The sequence below is a fragment of the Lepus europaeus genome, chromosome 18 (assembly GCF_033115175.1).
Source record: "Lepus europaeus isolate LE1 chromosome 18, mLepTim1.pri, whole genome shotgun sequence".
Taxonomy (NCBI): domain Eukaryota; kingdom Metazoa; phylum Chordata; class Mammalia; order Lagomorpha; family Leporidae; genus Lepus; species Lepus europaeus.
This window is the reverse complement of record NC_084844.1, coordinates 2785673-2808536: the sequence shown is the minus strand read 5'-3', so window position 1 is coordinate 2808536 and position 22864 is coordinate 2785673. Positions and strand designations below refer to the sequence as shown.

Below are 22864 nucleotides of genomic sequence, written 5' to 3'. Positions count from 1 at the left end.
GCCACGTGGCGGAACACTGCCCCCAAGCCACCAGCTCTGGGCTGGAGACCACCAGGATGAGACCCGCGGGGAAGGGCACACGGCCCAGCTGAGACCCCCATCGGGTGCAGTCAGCACCCTGAGCTGTGTACACAGCCGGCCCCGCTGAGCCCGCCCACTGCCCGCCCATGGAGTCCTGGGGATCCGCCCCCACTGAGCCCGCCCTTGGGGTCCTGGAGAGCCACGCCCACCAAGCCCGCCCACCGCCCATCCCCAGGAGTCCTGGGGCGTCGCCCCCACTGAGCCCGCCCACTGCCTACCCTCTGGAGTCCTGGGGATCCGCCCCCGCTGAGCCCGCCCACTGCACACCCTTGGGGTCCTGGAGAGCCACGCCCACCAAGCCCGCCCACAGCCCGCCCAGGGAGTCCTGGGGAGCTGCCCCCCCCCCCCCCCCCCGTTGAGCCCACCCCCTGCCCACCCAAGGGGTCCTGGGGACCTGAACCCTGGTTGACTTAAGCCACCAGTGGTTTGATGCCTGGCAAAAGTAGTCATTTTTTTTTCCCTTAAAGATTTATTTATGTTATTTGAAAGTTACAGAGACAGATCTTCCACCCACCAGTTCACTCCCCAAGGGGCTGGCGTTGGGGTGTAGCGCGTAGAGCTGCGGCCATGTGGGTGCTGATCAGTCCCGGCTCCACTTCTGGTCCAGCTCCCTGCTAACGCTCTGGGAAAGCAGCGGAGGACGGCCTGAGTGCTTGGGTCCCTGATGCCACGCGGGAGACCCGGATGGGCTTCTGGCTCCAGTCTCGCTCAGCCTTGGCCTTTGGGGCCATTTGGGGAGTGAACGAACGATGGAGACCTCTCTCTCTCTGTCCCCCCCCCCCCCCCCGCGCTCTCTCTCTGCAACTCTGTCAAAGCCTGCAGGTGAGATTATTTGTTATAGATAAAAGGGGCCCTTACCTAAGGCCTATAATGAAATGAACTGAAACCGGATGAAAGGCCGACGCGTAGGCCGAGACTGCCAAGCTCTGGACGCCCTGGCCTGGGTCTGGCTGTGACCTCCTGGCCGACCCAAGGCGCAGGAGCCCACGGCTGGGCCTCATCCAGGTGCAGGAACTTCGTCCAGAGCCGAGGGGAAGCGCTCTGCAGGTCCTGCTCCTGCTGAGGGTCAGCGCCCAGGGCGCGCAGGGGACGCAGGGGACGCCTGGACGCACAGCAGAGTGATTGACAGACGGGCGGGGGGGCATCTGGCCTGGCGGTTGAGATGCTGCTTGGGGCACACACACAACACACATACGTGTACACACATGTACACACACATGCACACACACATGTACACAGCACACCCGCACGCTGATACCTGGCTCCTGTCGCGCAGACCCCAGGAGCTGGATTCCTGCCACCCGCGTGGGGGGCCTGGCTGGGGTGCTGGCTCCCAGCTTGGGCTCTGGCCCAGCCCAGCTGTTGTGGGCTTGTGGGGGGTGAACCAGCAGACGGAAGAGCTCCCCTCCCTCTCCCTCTCTCCCTCTCCCCTCTCTCTTCCTCTCCCTTTCCCTCTCCCTTCCCCTCTCCCTTTCCCTCTCCCTCTCTCTCCCTCTCCCCTCCCTCTCCCTCTTCCTCCCCCTCCCCTCCCTACCTCTCTGCCTTTCTGATAAATCTTAAAAAAAGGTGAAGACGGTGAACTTGTGTCGTGTGTCTGTCACACAAACCCCTCCCTAGAGGGCTTGTGACCCCCTTCAGACCTCAAGCCCAGCGGCTCTGGGAGCCCCGACCCTCAGCACAGCCCCACCCTGCCCCGCCCCAGCACACAGCTCTCCCGGACGCTCACTCACTGGGGTTCAGAGGGAGTGGGGGGGCGAGTCACCCCCAGACCCCAGACACATGCCAGGTCCCCGTCACCCGAGCCCTCGCTGCTGTGTCCCAGCCTCTCCAGAGGCCGGGCTCAGACCTGATGAAGGGGCCGGGTGGGCCGGGACCCCCAGCACGCTGGTCCCGCCCGCTCCCCGTTGGCTGGCCTCAGCTGTGCGGGTCCCTAAGCTCCTGAGGACCTCAGGTGCATGGAGCCGGCTGTCGGCCGCCTGCTGTCCACTCACAGCTGGACGTCTCCCTCTGAAGAGGACTGCGAGCGAGGCCGGAAGGGGCCAGCGGGGCAGCTGCAGAGCGGGGAGCTCTGCGCGGTGGCAGGAAACTTCCAGCACTTTCTGGGGCCGAGCGCAAGCAGTGAGTGGGAGCAGGGCGACCCCTGGTGGCTGCAGAGGGAAAGGCGGCCACGCCACCCCCGCCTAGAGCTGGTCGGTGGCGTTGGTCAGGTAGAAGGGGCGGATGACCGCCTGAAAGCTGCTAAAGGACCCCGTGGGGCAGGGGAATGGGGAGACCCCCCTGGAGCTGTTGGTGCTCAGGGCGCTGGGGATGGCGGCCTTGGAGCCCTGGAATCGACGACATCGGCCACGAAGCGCCCCCCGCAGAGCATGAGGGCTTTGTTGTCGTAGCCGACGGTGGGGTCGGAGTAGCCGGACTTGGTGAGGCCCAGCACGGGCAGCTCGTCCGAGGAGCAGGACAGCCCGTAGTCCCAGCAGCGCTGCACGCTGGGGAGGTAGGCCAGCGACCAGGAGACCAGCCGGGCCTGGAAGAGGAAGCTGGGGTGCTGCGGGGTCTGGAAGGACCGGGAGGGGTACTGTCGGCTGCTGTAGGGGCTCCTGGACGCGATGTAGCCTGGGAAGGACCTGCGCGTGGGCTGGTACAACAGCCTCGGGTCCCAGGTATTCCAGGAGTCGGCCGTCACCGAGGCGCTCCAGGTGGCGGAGGTGTAGATCCGAGGCTTGTAGGCATCGTCGGTGAGGTTCAGGCCCTGGTACTGGGCCAGCAGCCGCAGGGGCACGGTGTGGAACTCCAGGGCCTGCAGGGTCTTGCTCCGGAACAGGGCCTCGTGGCTGCGGTACAGGGACAGGTTAAACTGCAGCTCGAACAGGTCCTCGGGCAGCAGCATGGGGAAGCGGATCTTGTCCACCAGGCCCGCCACGGCCCAGTGCGAGGCGCCCGCCTCCTGGCTCCACGCGTCCACAGCCTTCAGCAGGGCCAGCTCGCTGGACACGGCCAGCTCACTCCTGGACAGCAGCGCCTGGAGCAGGCTCACGGGGACGCTCGGCCAGGCCTCGGCCTGCGTCAGGGCCTCCAGGTTCCAGGCCAGGTACTGCACGCACAGCTCCTCCAGCACGGCGTCCTCCGTGGCCAGCGCGTAGGCGTACAGCTCCAGCGGGGCCCGGAAGGAGGGGTCCTGGGGCAGGAGGGTGGCGAAGAGGCGGCCGCAGAAGGCCTGCAGCTGCGCGGCCCCGTAGGCGGAGGCCAGCTTGTGGAAGCACTTGACCGACCCCAGAGACACCTCGATCCGTCGGGAGTACAAGTACCTGGGGGGGGGGGGTGAGGCAGAGGTGAGGCTCTGGGTCCTGGCTCGCCGCCACTCCCTGCCGCTGCCCTCATTGGGAAACCCGCTGGCTCACTACGACCACCGACCGTCTGGCAGTCCCAGGGTGTCGGCCTATGGGGACAGCTGGGGACAGCAACCTCTGCCACTTCCTCCCTCCCCTGTGACCGTGGGCGTCACCCCAGGCAGGTGTTCTGTGCCGGGAGCAGGGGCCCAGGCGCCCTGGGCGCCCACTGTTCACACTATATCCATGCTCACAGAACATCTGGGAGTTCCTGTAGTACCACGTGGTCGGGTTTCTTATACTGGGTTTCACGAAAATTCACACACGTGTACGTGTGCGTGTGCGTGTGAGCGAGCACACAGAGGCATGCAGGAAGTGACACACCTGTGAGAGTGCCGAGGCGGGTACGTGTGTGTGTGCACACGCGTGTGTGCGTGGCTGTCACCCGCGCCCTCACCTGATGAAGGCTCTGACCACAGGCACGCACTCGGGGTCCACGGTCAAGGTGACGTTGCTGCCGGCTCCGCCCACAGGGCCTGCGCCTCGGGGTTGGCGGTCAGGATCAGCGTGTGGGCGCACAGGCCCTCCTCCTGCCCCATCACCTGGAGGAACAGGTCGCAGCCCTGCTGGCTGTCGAAGATCTGACCGAGGGCATCGGAGAGCTCCCCGGAGAGGTCGAGGGTGTGCGTGCTTCTGGTTTCTACAGGGGCCGAAGGAGGCGAGCGTGAGGGGGCGTGGCTGCCTCCCCCTGCACCCAGCCAGAGCGTGAGGGGGGGACACGCCTGGGTGCCCTCTGACCCTGGAAGACTGGGCGTGGCTGCCTCCCCCCACCCTCACCCTGCACCCAGCCAGTGGGGGCAGCCGAGGCCCCGGCTGCCTCCTGCAGGTCTGTGTTGGGCCCTCTGCCCAGCTCTGCGCCCCCAGGCCCAGGCAGCAGCTGTGGGGGTGGGGGGCGGATTGGGTGGCGCCAACCTCCAAGCCCCACAGCCATCAGTCAATCAATCATTGGAACAGAGGGAGGAGCGAACCACTGTAGAGTTTTGCCAGGGGCTCAGGCGTGCAGAGCCGCGGGGGGGCCAATCAGAGCGGGGGTGGGGAGCATGGGGGGCAGCGCTGGCTGTCCTGGGCCTTTGCGCCCCGGGAAACGGAACAGGCGCCAATGCTGACCCAGCAAGCGCGGGAGCTGGCGTGGTCTCAGACCGCGAGCTGACGCCACCATCAGCCGTTGTGGCGTCCGGGAGGGGACTGTGGAGCAGGTGCCGTTCCCAACCGCCCAGCCCCTCGGGGCTGTGGGTGGGCAGCACCCCGGGGCCCCGGGCTGGAGGGCGCACACGCACCGTTGGTGCAGACCACGCCCGCGTCCTGCGCGTGCCTGCAGTTGCTCTTCAGCCAGCCCAGGGATCTGCATTCTGCCAGCGAGGACTCCGTGCCCGTGCACACGACTTCGTCCAGCATCACGGGGCCTGTTCCTGTCGGTGCAGCAAAGTGGACAGGGCCGGGGCGTGAGCAGGCGCCAGGCCCGTGGCCGGGGCAGCAGCCCGTGCAGGCAGCAGCGATGGCTCTGGTTAATGTGGTTCTTGCTACCCACACGGGAAGCCTGGATTGCACTCCTGGCCCCCGCTCCAGCCCTGGCCAGAGATTTCGGGCATTTGCAAGCTGGACTGGATGGGGGAGGGACCCGGCCCCCGCACTGGGCTGGGATGCAGCTTAACCCTCTGACCCGCACACCTGCCCTCCGAGGAGACTTTTCAGAAAACAGGACACTGTTTTCTGGGGTTCCCGCGCCTCTAAGCGTGCGTCCCCTGGATGCGGGCCTCGGACCGGGCTATTCCACGGTGCCGGTCCAGCGTGGGTTTGGATCTCTTACGGCCAACACCAGGGCCGTGGTTCACGCCGTGGGCCCCGCCGCTGCGAATTTGGGTTTTTCCAGACTCAATGAGCGGGGAGCGGGCACTTCCTGCCCACAGATTCTCGTCTGGAGGGAAAACCGCTTCAGGATCAGCGTCCCAGAGGAACCAACCCAGCGTGGAGGCCGGCCGGAGGGAACCGGCCCCGGAGGCCTCACAGGCGGGCCTGTCTCAGTGCTGGGCGTGGCAGCCCCACCTGGCCCGAAGGCGGCTCTGCCCAGAGCCTCGGTGGCATTCTGGAACCCCAGGGCCCGGCAGACGACGCTGGCGTCCGTCAGGTCCCAGAGGTTGTCGCACACGGTCCCCCACTGGCCCCTGTAGAAGATCTCCACGCGGCCCTCGTTGGCTGCGTCCCCGTTGGCCAGCCGCATGTCCCCGTCCTTCTCGCCTGCGGAGAGGGCAAAGGTCAGCTGGACGCGGCGCCCGCCCAGCAGCGTGGCGGCTGTAAGGGCCTCCCCAGTCGGGCTGGCCGGTCTCTCACGTCAAAGCCCCCTCCACCCTGGCTGGGTGACACCCGTGCAGACCCCGCCCCCAGCCCGCGTGGCCGGAGCCAAGGACAGGGACAGGGACAGGGACAAGGAACCTGTGCTCTCCAGCACGGGACAAGAGGGGCAGGACCCCAGAGAGGACTGGGGTGGGGGCCCTCGAGGGCAGCCGAGCAGGGGCGTCCATGGGCTCCAGGACTGGCGAGGGGGAGGGGAAGGGGGAGAGGTGTCCAGGACCCTCGGAGGCCTGGCCTGTGTCCAGAGGCTGCTGGCCTCACGACCACCCCCGCCACCAGCCAATGTGCTCACCCCCCATCCCCGCTGGGGACAGAGTTCCTGGGTCCCCTCCCCATCCCCCCACAGGCAGAACCCGGGGTCCCCAGAACACACAAGCCACCCTCATTGGGTACCGCCAGGCTTAGGCAGGAGAGACCTGGCCAGCCCCTCCCAGCTCTCCGGAGGAGGGGCCCACCCCAACCCCGACCCCAACCCCGACCCCGCGGTGCAGGGCGGCAGCGCGCGTGGACTTCGGCCCTGGGCACCTCCCAGGCTCAGCTCACCTCGAGTCCCGGCGAGCAGCAGCCACACCCAGAAGAGTCGTGGGGGGGCCATGGCCTCGCTGGAGCCCTGATCCTGCAGCAGAAGGAAACGGCGTGGGGACCGCACCCCGACCCGTCCTCCGCTCTGCCCGGGGTCGCGGGGACCCCCTCCCCGCGAGCTCCCCCCCCCCCGAGATCTCCCCATGATGAACGAGAAGGCGACCTGCGCCATGGGCACCACGGAGGGGACCCTGTGCCTGGGCTGCAGAAGAGCGAGCCTGGGCCAGAGGCAGGGGCGAGGGAGGGAGAGGCGCGGCTGGGGGCACAGGGCGGGGCAGAGCCCCAGAGGCACCCATGGGGGGCAGAGGGGAAGGGAGGTGAGAGGCAGGGCAGGGCTCCGACAGGAGGTGAAATCCAGGCCCGAGAGAGGCTGGGCTCGGGTCTGGGCGGAGGGGGAGGGAGTCCCCACCAGCTGGTTCTCCTGCAGCTCGGTGGGAGACAGGCGTGTCTGAGCCGAGCCCCTGGGGTGGGTGGCCGGAGGGGGACGACGTGGACTTCGGCTCCGTGTCCCCAGGACACACAGGCTGGGAGAGGCCAAGGCCTGGCGTTCTTGCCGTGGGGTCCTCCCCAGCGCACCTCCCACTCCCGTCCCCACCCACTTGCTGCCCCCGGCAGAGCCAGTGTTTGCTTCTCTGGGACACCCACGGTGGCGCTAGCAGCACTGCTACAAACAGGGGCCTGGACACCGCCAGGCTGGCCCCGGCTCCTCGCTGCTGCGGCCTCCCCCAGGCCCAGTGCCCAGTCTGTGGCCGCAAGCCCCGGGGGGCCCGGCGTGGCTGCCCGCACGACGTGGTCACCCAGGACCCCTCGCACAGTAGCTGTCCCTGGCCCCAACGACCGCGCAGGGGCTGCCGTCCAGGGAGGCCAAGGGCTCCATGTGCCCCCTTCATGGGCAGGAGGGCCAGGGCCGTCGGCTGTCCCTGCCCCACTTCCAGGGAGCTGCGGGGGCCGGCTTGGGGACAGGAAGTCAGGGCCTCGGACACGGGGGCCACGCGAGGCCCTGGCACGTGGCTGCTGCCTCCATGCGGTGCTGTCGTGCAGGTGAGAACAAGGCCATGGGGCCAGGCCCGGGCGGGGACGCGCAGGCCTGAGACAGGGCTGAGGGCTCAACGCCGGCCCCTCCTGCCCCCTCGGCCGGGTCCCTGTGCAGGGAACAACCACACACAGAGGCCCTGCAGGCCCAGGCGCGACAGGGGTGGTCCCTGGACTCGGGAGCCCGGGACGCCCTGCTCCAGGCCCGGTGCCTGCAGAGTGTGGCCCATGCTGGCTGCCTGCGTACACAGGGGCTTACCTGCCCGGCACAGGTGGCACAGGTGGCTGTGCGGGAGGCTCCCGCCTCTGCTGGAGGCCCAGCGTGCAGTGTGGTGGGGCTGGCCCCAGGGAACCGGGACTACTTTCGATTCCCACAAACCACCTGACTGCAGGCTCCTCTGGGGTTGGCTGTGGCTCTGTTGGCCAGGCCCCCTCTTCCTCCCGGCTCTGGCTGTGGGGGTGGGGATGGCAGCCGCCCAAGTTCTGACGACATAACCTACAGCAAGGGGCAGGCCACAACGCGAACACTGCCCTGGGCTGGAGCAAGCCCAGCCCGGGACAGCGGGGAGGAGAGCAGAGGCCCCGGGGCAGACGGGCTGCGCTGTGTCCTGGCAGTGTTGGGCCCAGCGCGTTGCTGGCTGGGTGGGCAGCCCACACCCCACCAGGCTGCACGGCACTGACCCCCGCAGGCAGTCGGGCAGGGGGCCCTGAGCCCTGGGAGACCAGGAATGCGGCCGGCACGTGGCTGAGCTGGAGCTGCCCCGGCACCTGACACCAGGGCCTGGCCTCGTCCACGCTGGACTGACCACCCACGCTGCAGAGCGGTCACTCCCCTCACGGGAACACGAACGGCCCTGCCTCGCACACACCACCCCCCGGCCTCCACCCCCCCGGGAGCACCCCTCTCATGCCCAGCTGTGAGGTCCCAGGGCGCCCTTGGCCGCAGGGACGGTGTCGGGAGGGCTGTGCGCCGACGGCCCAGCGGGAGCAGCGTCCTCTCAGGGCTGGAGCCCCGAGCCACGACGCTGGGTGTGAGGTCCTGGGCCCGGCGGCCCAGTGACCCCGATCTACATCACCTCTGGTTTCTTTTCTTAAAAGAGTTATTTACTTGAAAGGCAAAGAGGGAGAGAGAGAGGTCTTCCATCTATTGGCTCACTCCCCCAAATGGCCATAACAGCCAGGGCTGCAGGTCCGAAGCTAGGAGCCAGGGTCTCCTATACAGGTGCAGGGGCCCAAGGATGGAGCCATCTTCCACCGCTTTCCTAGGCCACAGCAGAGAGCTGGGTCAGAAGTGGAGCAGCCGGGACTCGAACTGGCGCCCATATGGGATGCCGGCATCGTGGGTGGCAGCTTCACCAGCTGAGCCAAAATGCTGGCCCCCTATCTCTGGCTTCTGTCCCTGCGTCCCATGGGCCCAGATGAGGGCCCAGGACAGAACCACCTGGAGCTGCACGCACTCCCAGGGGGCGGGGGCAGGCAGGGGCCCCATCAGCACCTGGCAGCTCTGGGAGCCGCTGGGGGGGGGGGGGCCCGTGACTGTTTCCCTGCTTGGTTCATCCGAGCCCCCGGGGCCTGCAGGCCTGGACGGCCACAGCTGGAGGCAGAACCCCTCACCACCACTTCTGTCTCCAGCAGGCCAAGGCTCTCTGCCAAGCAAGCAGGCCGAGGGCCAGGCAGGCTCGGGTCAGACTCCGCCCCAGCCGCCCTCGTGGCCTGGGCACACGCACGGCGAGGCGCCGACCCCCACCTGGATGGGCCACGGGGGTGGAGCTGAGACCGCTCTGCTCCACGCGGGAGGAAGCGGACCGGCAGAGCAGCCGACGTCTACACGGGAGCTGCAGGGCCCCCAGACCCAGCCTTCTCCCCGCCTCAGGCCTGTGGGACCAAGGCCTTCCTGACAGGTGTCCCGTGGGGGAGCAGCCTGTCCCCTGCCCCTCCCACTCCACCAGGCTGGGTGCTCCCCAGGGCAGACCCCTCTGAAAAGTCAAGGGAGACCAGGAGACACCAAGAACACAGGTCCCTCTGCGGCTTTATTGTTTACAAAACACAACGGGCCCGCCCTGGGGCCTCCAGAGCCAGGCAGCATGGCTGGTCACAGGGCCCGCAGGGGACGCTGGGTCCTGGGGCCGCGGCGCCTCCACTCCCGCGCTGGTGGCTGCCCTGGAGTCTCGGTGGAAGAGGCGTGCGGGGAGTGGCTCGGCAGCAGCCAGGCCACCGCGCGGAGACGCCCTTCCCAGCTCAGGCAGTGCCTGACCTCCGCCCCAGACCCCGCGGGGGACCGCAAGCCGCAGTCTGGGCCAAGAGTGTCCAGAGGAGGGGGCCCGGGCCCCACCGCAGCCAAGGTCGAGCCCTCGGAGTCGGGGAATGAAAGCCTCAGGCTGTCCGTCGGAGCGGAGTGAGGCGCACGTGCAGCGCTGGGAAGGGCGACCTTTCACCTTCGTGTCCGACGGCCCGGGCTCGGCACGGTCACACAGAAACGTGAGCGCTCACCTGGCTCCCGTGGCCGGGCTGTGTCCCCTCGGAGGGGCCGACAGCCACGGGCTCTCCTGGCTCGGGCCCTGTGAAGCTTGGGAGGGGCCCTGGGCCTGCTCCCGCAGCCGTGTGGGCAGGCCCCCCCACACCCAGCCCCGGGCTCCTGGAGGAGGAGCTGGGAAAGCACAGACCCACCTCCCACTCTTTGCTGTTCCTGGTGGGGCACGGCAATGCACACTGCGCGGGGGCTCCGGCCGGGAAGAGAGGTCAGCCAAAGCCCCAGAATCCCGATGCCTGCTGTGACCCACGTCCACCAGCAGAGGGCAGCGCAGAGCCGCCTTCAGGCCCGGTCCCCAGCTCGGGGCTGTTTCCCTGGGTTTGGCAACGCTCACACAGGCCCAACCTCGGAGCCCCGGGAGGGGAACAAACCCAACACAGCCGATGAGCCCTCCGGCGTTTACCAGATCTGAGTGGGACGCGGCCCCGCCGCCCGGCCCGGCCCGCCCGGGTCTCCTCCTGACTTAGATGAATTCGATCCCCTCGTACTTGACGGTGCCGATCTTGGTCTCCGGCAGGAGGAAGCGGCCGTCCAGCGTGAAGGCCATGACGTAGGTGGCGACTTTGCCGCTGTCCTCCTCGGACTTGAGGGCCACGATGATCTGGTCGTCGGTGTTGGGGATGAACTTGAAGGATGAGAAGCCATGCGTGGGGACCACGCGGCCCACGTGGCTGACGGAGACGTCGCTGAAGTCGGGGGCGGCACTCAGGAGGAGGTTGGTGCCCCTGCGCTCGTCGTCCTGCTCGCTGTAGCGCTCGTGGCTGGCCCGGCGGGGCAGGAAGGACCCAGCGCTGCAGCGTGTCGCTCCAGCACGCCGACTCGTGGATGAGGTAGCCTGGGCGGGCACGGGCGGTGGACACGGGGCTGAGCTCTCCCGGCCGGGGCCGCCAAGCCACGGCAGAGCGCTGGATCTACACACCCTGGGAGCCCCGGGGGTGGCAGCCCCCACCTGTCACCTCCCTCCCCCTGCACAGCCGGCTTCCTGGGGACTCCCCTGCCTAGCCCACCACCCTCCAGAGCTGTGATGGTCACAGAGCCTTCCATGTCCCCCGCCCCAGCCCAAGGCCACAGCCAGGCCTCTGCGCTTGTCTCCGGGTGGCATGGACAAGGGGGCATGGGGTGCACGGGGCAGGGGCCACCCTGAAGCCAGCAGGAAGCGCCACTTCCCACCCCACTGCAGGACGGACCAGGGGCCCACCAGGCCTCCTCCAAATATAGCACGTGGACGCTCCTCCCACAGCATCCAGGACCCCGTGGTCACATGGACAGGGCTGCAGCCCCGGCCCGGAGCTGTCAGTCAAGGTGAGGAACAGGACCAAAGGGCGATCAGCTCCCTGGGCTCCAGAGCGCCCGGCCCGAGAGGGGTGACTCAACGCACAGGGGCATGCCCACGGGGCCGGGCACCTGCTCACCAGCTCTTACCTGGCGGTCGGATGCCAGCGGCGGCCCGCAGGGCGCTGTAGCTGGACGCCCAGTTCCTCGTGGTCCACGCTGCCCTTGTGACCCACCACCTTCACCCACTCGGGTTCCCGTTCACCACCTCCCCGGTGCTGGTGGTCCACTCCTTGCCCAGCCCGCCCACGTACAGGCGCTCGTCCTTCACCGCCAGCCACTCAGCCTTGAAGCCTGGGCAACGGGAGGAGGGGGAGAGCCTGAGACACGTGACTGCTCCCGCCCGCCCCCCTAGGGAAGGGCGCCTGTTCCTTGGGCTCTGTTGGGGACCCCCTCTCCACAATCTTAGATCCGCCCCAGGCCCCGCTTCACCTCCAGCCCGCTCTTGTAGTCCCTGGGATCCCCCTACTCCCCGCGCCCCAGGCTGTGACCGACGCCTGCCCCCCAGAGGACGCGGCCAGGGCTGACCGAGGGACTTGGTGTGGGGGCTCGGGGCCTCCAGCTCCCCTACTACTCAGAAGCTGTGGCACAGTGCAGGCCGCGGGGGCCCCGTTCCCACAGCGCAGCCTGTCTGTCCCTGTGCCCCAGCTGCTTCTCGGCCCCCCAGGAACTGGAGATGGCCGCGGCCTGCGGGCAGCTGGGGAGAGACCCGGCCGTGCCGGGTCTTCGTGACTGTCCCGAGCCCCTTTTCTAGTGAAGACGCTCTGCTGACCCCCCTCTGGAGGGCCCGGCCACAGGCCACCCCCACGCTGGCCTGAAAGAACAGGACGTGCAGTGGTGGCCTAAACACCCGGGACGGGAGCGGGAGCGGTGTCATCCCCGGCAGGGCCGAGGAGAGGGGCTCCCGCCACCTGCGCCAGCCTGGGGCCACCACCGCAGGCGTGGTCGGGCCGTGTGCCCATGGCCCAGCTGTCTAACGCCACAGCTCCCCGGCCTGCGGAGCCTCCCGGGAGGTACAGAGCATGGAGAGCTCAGACCAACATGCGGCTCTGCCAGCCCGCTCCTGGCCATGTGCCCGGTGCAGGAGCCCTGGCCCCGCCCTGGCCTGCACAAGCGAGCCCCTTCCTGGTCACCACTCGGGGCTGATCTGGCAACGCCACCTCCATGGGGTCACGGCGCGCACACCCTCCTGCGGCTGGGTTTTCAGAGCAGAGGGCTGGCGTCTCCTAGAATCTTCTAGAAACCCCTCCCCATCCTCTGGCAGGCGTGGCTCTGGGAGGCCACGGGCCAGAGCTGGAGGGGATACCCCTCTGACGGCCCCAGCTCCAGGTGGGAGAAGGCTTTGCCCCGCCCCACGTCACTGCTCCAGTGGGAGCAAACCAGCAGCAGGCCAGCCCTGCCCTCGCCTGGGGACCAGCGACGGCCCAGGCCCCAGGTACCTTTCTCCACGGTGCCGTCCCCGTCCGGCAGAATGACCCAGGGCACGGCCTTGGTGCCTTCGATCTGGTAGATGACGCCCGTGCGGTCGTCCACGGAGTAGAGCTTCCCATTGAAGACGATCAGATCGGAGAGCTCCATGCCCCGCCCCTTCTCCGCCAGGTGGGACACCAGCACCCCGTGCTCTCTGTCCCACTCCACGGCCACCTTGTCCCCGCTGTCTGACAAGGTCAGATAGCCCTTCCTCAGGTAGCTGACCCACGTGTTCTCCTCCGGGGCCCTCGAGTCTGTGTCCAGGTCGGCAATGACCGCGATGCGGTACCGAGTCCCGCCCGGCGTCCTCTGGGGAGCCGACAAGGGGTAGGTGTCATTGTAGCGAGATGCGGGTGCCCGGTCGAGCCTCCAGTTGTGTGCGTTGTGGGCGGGGGCCCTCCCCGGCGCAGGGCGGTGGGAGTAGAGCAGCCAGAGGACGGCGGCGCCCACCATGGACGGCAGGATCACCCTCCAGCGGGGGCGGAAGCGGGGGTCGGCAGCCTTGGTCATGGACGCCAGCACGGGAAGACCCCCCACACTTATCCGGAGGGCGTGCATAGACTCATTCCACTCCAGGGGGTCAGCGGGCTGGCTGGGCATCGGCGTGCACGGGGGCCGGGACCTGCATACCGGGAGAGAGCAGAGGTCAGCGGGCTGGGCAGCGCGCGAGTCTCACAGCTGGCGTGGGCCAGGTCCAGGAGGAACGGCGTCTCTGCGACTTTGTGGCCATTATCACGTCCACGGCTTGGTCAAACCCTGATCCGGCGGCTTCTCTTACTCCCACTCAGCAAACCACTCCCTCTGCCGGCCGCGGCAGCAGGACACAAAGCTGGGTGAGAGGAAGAAGTTTCATGGGGAGCGGTGCTGTCTCTTCAAAAAGAGAAGTCGAGAGTGACGGCGGAGGGGCACAGGGCGGGGGGGACGTGAGGGGTGGGTGAGGAGGGGGCACAGATCTGCATTTGCCTCAAACGCGAGGAAGCCCTCGCTGATTCGCTGGCTCGACGCCCCCGAACCCAACTGCACCTGTGCCTCCCTGGGGTCATATCCCACACCTGTGAGTACCTAGCGTTGTATCCTGCACCTGTGAGTACCTAGCATCATATCCCTGCACCTGTGAGTACCTAGTGTTATATCTCACACCTGTGAGTACCTAGTGGCATATCCTGTACCTGTGAGTACCTAGCGTTGTATCCTGCACCTGTGAGTACCTAGCATCATATCCCTGCACCTGTGAGTACCCAGCATTGTATCCTGCACCTGGGACTCCCTAGCGTCATATCCCTGCACCTGTGAGTACCTAGTGGTATATCTCACACCTGTGAGTACCTAGTGGCATATCCTGCACCTGTGAGTACCTAGCGGCATACCCTGCACCTGTGAGTACCATCGTACATAGCAACACTGTCCCGGGCTGGCAGTTTGCTCCTCGGTCTCTGCCTCAGAGTGCCCAGCCCGCCGCGGATAAATGCTCATTGAGTGCAGAGTCTACTCCTCCACCCCCACCCCGTGAGGTCCTGCAACGTTCAAACACAAAGCGACTGCAGCCAGATAGGCCCTCTGTGCTGTTATTCCAGGCAGTCTGTCTCCTGGAGTCTCACTGTGAATGCAAATGACCGCAGGGACCAGTGTTGAAGCGTCTCCTGCCTCCTGTGTTGGCTCCAAGGAGCCCCTAGGCTCAGCCTCTCCAGCCACTCCCTGGGTGGTGACAGCGCAGTGCTCCAGGGTCTGCCGCTGGTGGCCGCCAGGAGCCACAGCTCCTCACTCTGCCCCAGCCACTGCGCTATGGGCACAGACACGACAGCTCAGGGTGGCTGTGGAGGCACTGGGCCAGCGTGTGTCCCGGGACAGCCGCCAGGTGCCACGTGGGGACATCAGGACCAAGCTGACCCCGCGGGGAAGGACGATCAGCTCTCGGCCTCTCCACGACGCCTGCCCAGGAGGGGGCCGGCAGGGGTCGCTGTTTCCTCCTCTTCCTCGAGAAAAACGGCAGAGACAATCACCCCGTGACTTCACGCGGACGCTGCTCTCACCGTCGGGCCCTCAGAGAGCTCGGGGACCCTCCCCATGCTGGCCACAGAGGTGCCCCTCTTCACACTGACCCCCTGGCACCGAGGAAGAGAAATGCGACAGTGGGTCCAGGTGCCAGCCGCGCCTCCCTGTCCCCCTTTTTGGATAGGGACTTAGGGTCAAGTTCAAGGAGTAAAGCGCAAGGCCCCGAGAAGACTCCGTGCTCCCGAGGGGCTGCTGCAAGCGCCTCCCGGGGCAGGCTTCTGCAGTGCTTCCTGCCTGGAGGCCGAGACGGGCCCGGGCCCTGCTCCGCCAGTCCCCCTCCAGCCCCGGGCCCAGAAGCCCACACAGGCCCAGGCCTCCCAGCGTCGTCTTCTGCTTGACAGCGCCGAGCTCTGGTTGCTCCATCTCACCTCTGACAGAGCGCCATCGGCATTCCTAACAGGCGGCGCCAACATGGCCCCACCCCCTTCCCTGCACACCCACTCAGCCCCCGTGCCGTGGGCAGCGCTGGTGATGGCATGCTGCCGTGTAAGCAGCTGTGTGACCCAAACTCCAGACCCCAGGTGACACACTTCCTCACGACTGCTACACTGCGGTAACGGCACATCGCACCACCACAGCCACCACCATCTGGGCACAGCCTCGGCCCTCCCGTTCCTTGCCCAGCCCCCACCCCGAGGCCCAGCCCATCTGCAGCCGCGTCTCCCACCCTCTGGCTCCGTTCCCCTGCTTCCACATCATCACTCAGCTGACCACACACACAGCCCCCTCAGTCGCTCTGTGGCCACGTGGCCCTGACGACACACTGCCACGCGATGACCCGGGCACCTGCTACAGACTCACATGCACAGGGCACGTCCTGGGCACAGTGGTCAAGCTGCAGCGCCCGGTACGGACTGCCTGGGTTAGAGTCGTCTACTCTCCATCCCAGCTGATGGCAGCAGCTGATGGCCCCTGTCACCCACAAGGAGACCTGGACAGGGTTCTGGGCTCTTGAATTCAGCCCAGCCCACCTCCAACTGTTGCAGGCCTTAGGGGAGCAAACTAGTGGATGGAACCTCAATCTCTCTATCGAATAAATTCTTTAAAAACTCACACGCATCCGACTCTGGTTCTCCTGCACCAGCCGTGAAGTCGCCTGTGACCTGCTGCTCAGCCCGCCCCTGCCTCCACCACTCTTGTCAAACCTCCCGCCCAGCTGCTCCCCACAGCCACGGTGTGGCCGCCGGGCTCCTCGGCAGAGCGGCTCTGCCCCTCCTCCCAGGTCAGTCTGCTCCCTTCCCGGCCAGCACTGTCCCTCGCTGCCGCCCCCAGGGCTGAGCCTCCACTAGGAAGACCCCGTCACCATTCCAGCCTGCACCACTCCCCCGCCCTGCATTCCAGGCCAGAGCACCTGCTACTCCCCCAGACCGGGGGACGGGCAGGCAGATTCCTCCCGAGGAATCTGGGGTCCTGGCCAAGGAGAGCTTCCTGGTTCCACACACTCAGGCAGACTCCAGGTCCCCATCTCCGTCCCAATCCCAGCTCCGAACTCGCTCCCTTCCCCCTTCTCCTGGCGACTTCCAAGGCCTCCTGAAGACCCCGACCAGCGGGGTGCGGACCCTGGGCTGCCGTTTCCCAGTTATGTGACCGGGCGCTAGGGGCTTGGCTCAGTTTACTTCCTGGAGCTGCGCTGTCGGCTAAGTCAGATGCTGAGGGGTGAGAACGTTGCACACACTCCCTAGGCACCTGCCCGCAGGGTCTGCAGATGACACACCTGTTCTGCACCCGGGGACCCCTGAAGTGCTGGGCCTGGGCGCAGGGGGAGCGGCTGCAAGACGCCCAGCTCCCAGCACTGAAGACGTCTGCCTCTGTCCCTCCACAGAAAACGCGCAGGTCCCCGGCCACCGCCCTCCACGTACGGGCAGAGAGATTCTTCCAGAAAGTAAGTGTGAGACCGCAGACCCCAGTGCCTCCTGGCCAGGGGACACGCTCCTGAGGCTGTGGAGAAAGGCCCACCAGTGTCCGGCCGGACCTCCCTCCCCGCAGCACTGAGTCACGCACAGCTCACACGCCACACGTCCAAACCCACGCGTGGGCGCTCCCTCACCCTCAGCCGTCCGGAATTCCCTGGGTGCGCCGGCACGGTCAAGCTCCCGCCGTCCCTCTGCCCGCTGCCCTGTCTGTGGGGAAGCCCCTCCCTCCTGGGAGAGGCTGGCTCTGTCCCCCCAAGATACAGCCTCCGAAGGCTTGATGAAGCATCTGAGGGGGGAGGGGACCCAGGTGGGCCCTAAATGCAAGCCCGGTGTCTTTAAAAGGGAGGCAGAGGGGGATGGATGGGTATGAAGAGCAGCGGCCACACGACCGCGGAGCAGGCTTCTGGCCAGGAAGCTCCTCCCCGACCCCTCGGAGGTGCCGCCTGGGACACCCTGCCTCTGGCCCAGTGACCCGAGACTGGACTCAGTGTGTCCTCCACAAGCAGGAGAGGACAACCTTGTGTGCTGAGCCACCAAGCGTGCAGCGACTCGATCCAGCAACCTGCAGAGCCTCATCCTCCTGACGTGGCATCCGCTGGGCCACCTTTGGACCCGGGACGCCCTCGGCCAGCGCGGCCACGCCCCACTGCCTGCCTTCTAGAAAACTCCTGTACCTTCTCCTGATCGCCAACCCTCGCTGCTATCCCAATAAATCACTTATGCAGGAAGCAACTGCCACTAGTTTCCAGTGGTCACCTGCTGGCCCGGCCCCTGGAACGGACAGGAGCTGGGGGGGGGGCTACGAGGACAGACAGGAGCCAGCGGAGGTGGGAGGCCAGATGGACAAGGCCGCCCCAGGGGGAGGGCGTGCTGAGGCCTCTCCCCTCCCCCCGCCCCCGGCGCTGAGACACTCCAAGGTTGGCTTTGTCGGACAAGAAGTCCGTGAGCCTGCTCTGATAGGATGGGAATGAGCCAAGGCTCTGTGGCCAGCCAAGCCCACGGGGCCAGCCCACAGCGTGCAGGGCCAAGACCCTGGGAAGGGGAACCCCGGTCAGTAACGAGAACCGGGGGGGGCTGAGGCCTCAGCGCCCCCTCCCCTGCTCCCGGACGTGCCCGTTTCTGGTTTCTCTACAGAACAGGCACAGACTCCAGAGGGCGGGGGGAGCCAGGTGGGAGCAGCTCCACCACCACGCCGGGTACCCGGGGCAGACAGGCCCAGGAGCCGCCTACCTCTGTGGGCCATCCCAGGCCTTGGGCTCCCAGCACGGCCGAGGGCAGAGGGAGCAGCCGCTGCTCACCGGCCAAGGCGCCTCTTTCGCCGCTTCCTCGGGGAGTGTGGTGTGGCAGGTGCAGAACAAACAGCTTCCGCAGCGGCTGCCCGAGCAGACTCCTCCCTTCCAGGATCCAGGGAGCCGGAGCCGGAGCAGGAAGCCAGAGCCCAGAGCCGTTGGGGCAGGAGGGCCTGTTCCCCTCCCCCAGCCCTCCCCCGCACCAGGGCTGGCTTCTCCCCTGCCCTCCCTGAGAGCGCTCCGCTCACTGCCCACTCCCTCCATGGACACAGCTGACCTCTCGGGCTCCTCGGCGTGGCCACGGCAGAGCCAAGGGCAGCTAAGCCTCTGCGCCGCCCGGAGGGAGCACCTGTGAGAGCCTGCTGCGGGCTGGCCTCCTCCCGCGTGAACCCCGCAGCGCACACCTGCACGGGGCGGCGGTCACAGGACCCAGGTGCCCTCCTCCCAGACACCCCTCAGAGGGCTCCGGGCCCCCAACGCGCACCTGCCCAGGAAACCCCCTCAGACACGGATCAGGACCACTGACCTCCTCCGCGCGCCCCGAGGAGCCGGGCTGCTGCAGCCCAAGGCCGCAGACTCTTCTCACCTGCAGGGCGCACGTGAGCCCGGGGCCTCGCGGGGCTCAGGCTCCTGGGGAGACCCACCCTTGTCCTCCCACACGCCTCGCCTAGGGCCCCCTCCCCTCAAGGCGGGCAGCGGTGCCCCCCGGGGGAGACCCTGGGATTGTGCCAGGCCCCCGGAGCCAGAGCCCAGAGGTGGGCTGGAAAGTCACCTCAACCCCTCTGCCGGGGTACGACGGGGACACCGTGGGGGGTGGGACAGCACTGCCGGCATCACGGCCATGCTCAGGGTCACGTCAGGACCCTCCCAGCTCAAAGTGACGTCCCGGCCACCGCCATGCTGCGCCGTCCCAGCGAGCCCGAAAATCCTGCGACAGGGCCGGGCCAGGGCCTCCACCCGCACGAAGCCAACTTGGCGGGCGCCTCCCTCGTGCTGGGCTCCCTGCACACAGGACGGCGGCGCCCGGTGAGACGCTCAGCTCACCTCTCTGCTCTGGGCTCCAGCCCCTGCCCGTTTCCTGGGGAGCGCGCTCCACGTGACGCCGGGGCTCAGCACAGAGACAAGGGGATTCAGAAGACACAGAGAGAACCGGGCGAGCTCTCCGCTCTCAGGGTTGCTTCCTAACGAACCGCCTGACGTCCTGCCCAGGAACGCAGCACGGACGCTCCCAACGACCCCCGGAGGAGCTGACCGCCCCGTGCGGGCCTCTCGTAAGCGCCTTCCCGCTCTGCCCCGGTCCAGAGTGCGCTGCAGGACACACAACCCCGCGTCCCTGGTGCGCCCGCAGGCCAGACCGCACCTGTTTCAGGGCTGCCTCGGACCACGCAACCCCGGGTCAATCGCACTCCGCCCCGCTGGGACTCGGGGGCACCTGTGAGGACCCCACATTCAGGGTGGGGCGGGGGCGGCTAACACACCAGGAAGGAGGGCCAGCGCCCCCACCTCGGCCTCCACTTCCCATCCAGCTCCCTGCCGTGGCCTGGGAAAGCAGCGCAAGGCGGCCCGAGTGCTTGGGCCCCCGCGCCGAGTGCCAGGCTCCCGCTGACCCTGGCTGTGCCCCCTGCCACTGCTGCGGCCCAGGCAGGCCTGGCCGGCAGGCGTGCAGTCAGGGACCCACGGCGCACACCGAAACCCCCGGCATGGGGGCGGGGACGTTAGCGGTCACGGCCTAGCGCTCCGGCCCGGGAAGGCGTGAGCAGTCAGGCTGAACCCTCCTCGGAGGGCTGCAGGCACCGTGTGACCCATCACTGCCGGGGCCACGTCAGCTCAGCGGCGCCACCTGCGTCCTCGGCCTGGGCTGGGCGCACGGCTGGGCCCGCGGCCTCCTCAATGTGCCTTTCAGCAGACCTGGGCGGGAACACTGGGCTCTTTGAGGCCAGCAGGGAGGGGCCCGGCCTGCTCTGCTCCGAGGCCTGGGTGGGGCCGCAAGGTGGGTCTTTCCCAGCAGAGCTCCTGGCGGTGGGGGCGGGGAGCGGCCACGACCCGGCCGCCCGCGGCACGCACGGCTCTGGCTTCGGCCAGCCAGGCTGTGGACAGCAGCAGACTGCTCCAGAACCCGGGCTCCGCGCACAGCCCAGGACCGGGACAAGACGCGGGGCCGCCGTCCCGAGACACCGGCTCTCCAGGGGCCGCTGGGGGCACCGAGTGACCACGGGTGCCTGGGCCAGCCTGGGCACGGGGGCGAGGGGAGGACCCCTCGGACAGGCAGGGGGTGTGGCCCCGCGAGGGGGAGCCAGGCAGGGGGTGCAGGCCTGCGAGGGGGAGCCAGGCAGGGGGTGTGGCCCCGTGAGGGAGAGCCAGGCAGGGGGTACGGCCCCGTGAGGGGGAGCCAGGCAGGGGGTACGGCCCCACGAGGGGGAGCCAGGCAGGGGGTGCGGGCCCGCGAGGGGGAGCCAGGCAGGGGGTACGGCCCCACGAGGGGGAGCCAGGCAGGGGGTGCGGCCCCACGAGGGGGAGCCAGGCAGGGGGTGTGGCCCCACGAGGGGGAGCCAGGCAGGGGGTGCGGGCCCGCGAGGGGGAGCCAGGCAGGGGGTACGGCCCCATGAGGGGGAGCCAGGCAGGGGGTGCGGCCCCACGAGGGAGAGCCGGACCTGACGCACAGTGGGGAAGCGAGGTCAGCCCGGGTGGGCGGGCAGAGCCCCCTCACAGGCGACACAAAGTGCCCGCTGCCCCACCCTCAGCAGAGGCCTGCACGGCCGGACCTCAAGTCAGAGCCGGGCGGGAGGGGACGGGCCCCAGGCTGGGGTCCCCCACGGATCAATGGTGGAAGTGTTCCATGCTAGTCAGAGAGGGGAGGCATCTAACACTGGTCACAGGGGAGGGGATCCATGCAGTCAGAGGGCAGAGGGGCCCTGCCAGTGAGAGGGGAGAGATGTGTCCATGCAAGTCAGAGGGCAAAGGCATCTAACACTAGCCACGGGGGAGGGGATCCATGCCCGTCAGAGGGCAGAGGGGCCCTGCGAGTGAGGAGGGAGAGGTGTGTCCACACTAGTCAGAGGGGAGAGGCATCCTATGGCAGTCAGAGGATGGAGGGGCCCTGCCAGTGAGGGGCAAGAGGTGTGTCCATGCTAGGCAGAGGGCAGAGGCGTCCAACACTAGTCATGGGGGAGGGGATCCATGCCAGTCAGAGGGCAGAGGGGCCCTGCGAGTTAGAGGGGAGAGGTGTGTCCACGCTAGTCAGAGGGCAGAGGTGTCCCATGCCAGTCAGAGGATGGAGGACTCCTGCGAGTCACAGGGGAGAGATGTGTCCACGCTAGTCCGAGAGAGGAGAGGTGTGTCTACCTTAGTCAGAGGGAAGAGGCATCCAGCAGGTCGGAGGAGGGTAAGTATCCCATGCTAGTCAGAAGACAGAGGGGCCCTGTGAGTCAGAGGGCAGAGGTATGTCCATGCTAGCCAGAGAGGCGAGGTGTCCAACACTAGTCACAGGGGGAGAGGCATGTCTACGCTAGTCAGAGGGCAGAGGGGCCCTGCGAGTCACAGAGGTGAGGTGTGTCTAAGCTAGTCAGAGGGGAGAGGTGTCCAACACTAGCCACAGATGGAAGAGGGGGCCCACGCCAGTCAGAGGATGGAGGGGCCCTGCAAGTGAGAGGAGAGGTGTGTCTGCTAGTCAGAGGGGAGAGGTGTCCCATGCTAGTCAGAGAGCAGAGGCATTCGGCAGGTTGGAGGAGGGTAAGTATCCATGCCAGTCAGAGGACGGAGGGGCCCTGCGAGTCGACGGCAGAGGTATGTGCATGCCAGTCAGAGAGGGGAGGCGTCCAACACTAGTCAAGGGGGAGAGGGGATCCATGCCAGTCAGAGGACGGAGGGGCCCTGCGAGTCGACGGCAGAGGTATGTCCATGCCAGTCAGAGAGGGGAGGCGTCCAACACTAGTCAAGGGGGAGAGGGGATCCATGCCAGTCAGAGGGCAGAGGGGCCCTGCCAGTCAGAGGGGAGAGGTGTGCCCATGCCAGTCAGAGAGGGGAGGCGTCCAACACTAGTCAAGGGGGAGAGGGGATCCATGCCAGCCAGAGGACGGAGGGGCCCTGCCAGTCAGAGGGGAGAGGTGCCCCATGCCAGTCAGAGAGGGGAGGTGTCCAACACTAGTCAAGGGGGAGAGGGGATCCATGCCAGCCAGAGGACGGAGGGGCCCTGCGAGTCGGAGGGGCGAGGTGTCAACCCGGTCAGAGGGGGGCTGTTTCCCACAGGGTCGGGCAGGCCCCGCTCGGGTCCGGCGGGGTCCAGGGGGGCGGGCCGTGCGCGCCATCACTCACCCGGGGCGGGCCAGGCTCCGGTGCCCGGGCGGCGGGCTGGCGGCGGGCAGGGCCGGACCGAGCGGGCAGCACACTTCCGCCCGGCGCGCCCGCCCGCCTGCCTCCGGCGGACGCTCCCGGCAGGCCCCGCTCCGCGCCTGCGCGCTGTGGCGGCGGCAGGGGCTGCTGGGAGTTGTAGTTTCGCGCATCCGCGCTGGGTTCCGGCGGAGGCTGCGGGGGCGAGCGCGGGGCGAGGAGGCCCGCGCCCGGCTCCCGCGGGTCCGTGCACCTGCAGGCCCGCGCCGCCGCGTCGGTGGAGGTGATGGCGGCGGGGGCTTAGGGTTCCCGGGGTCGGAGGTTGTCTTCCCAGGAGCGGCAGTTACAGGACCCGCGTGCCCGGCCTGCCCACCCTGGTGGCCTCCGGGAGGTGGACCCTCCTCCTCAGGGAGCCCCTGTCCCTGGCTCTCCGATCGGCCGCAAGCGGAAAGCTGGCCGCATTCCAGAGCCAGGGCCGCGATGGAGGGCGGGGGTGTGTTCCTGCTCGCAGCCCGCCCGCACCTA

General features: G+C 67.8%; 2 protein-coding genes across 2 annotated transcripts; both read right to left on the bottom strand.

The window, feature by feature from the left end:
• Nucleotides 1-1589: 1589 nt before the first annotated feature.
• Nucleotides 1590-7796, bottom strand: LGALS3BP (galectin 3 binding protein). The gene is given in 8 exon segments (XM_062216232.1): nucleotides 1590-2413; nucleotides 2416-3383; nucleotides 3862-3922; nucleotides 3925-4104; nucleotides 4742-4873; nucleotides 5508-5699; nucleotides 6357-6429; nucleotides 7687-7796. Coding segments are annotated over 7 exon segments (1737 nt in total). The 5' UTR covers nucleotides 6409-6429; nucleotides 7687-7796; the 3' UTR covers nucleotides 1590-2261.
• Nucleotides 7797-9438: 1642 nt separating this feature from the next.
• Nucleotides 9439-22402, bottom strand: CANT1 (calcium activated nucleotidase 1). Its single transcript, XM_062216001.1, is given in 7 exon segments — nucleotides 9439-10738; nucleotides 10740-10792; nucleotides 11380-11434; nucleotides 11436-11488; nucleotides 11491-11583; nucleotides 12729-13381; nucleotides 22325-22402. Coding segments are annotated over 6 exon segments (1203 nt in total). The 5' UTR covers nucleotides 13360-13381; nucleotides 22325-22402; the 3' UTR covers nucleotides 9439-10420.
• Between the last annotated feature and the right edge of the window lie 462 nt (nucleotides 22403-22864).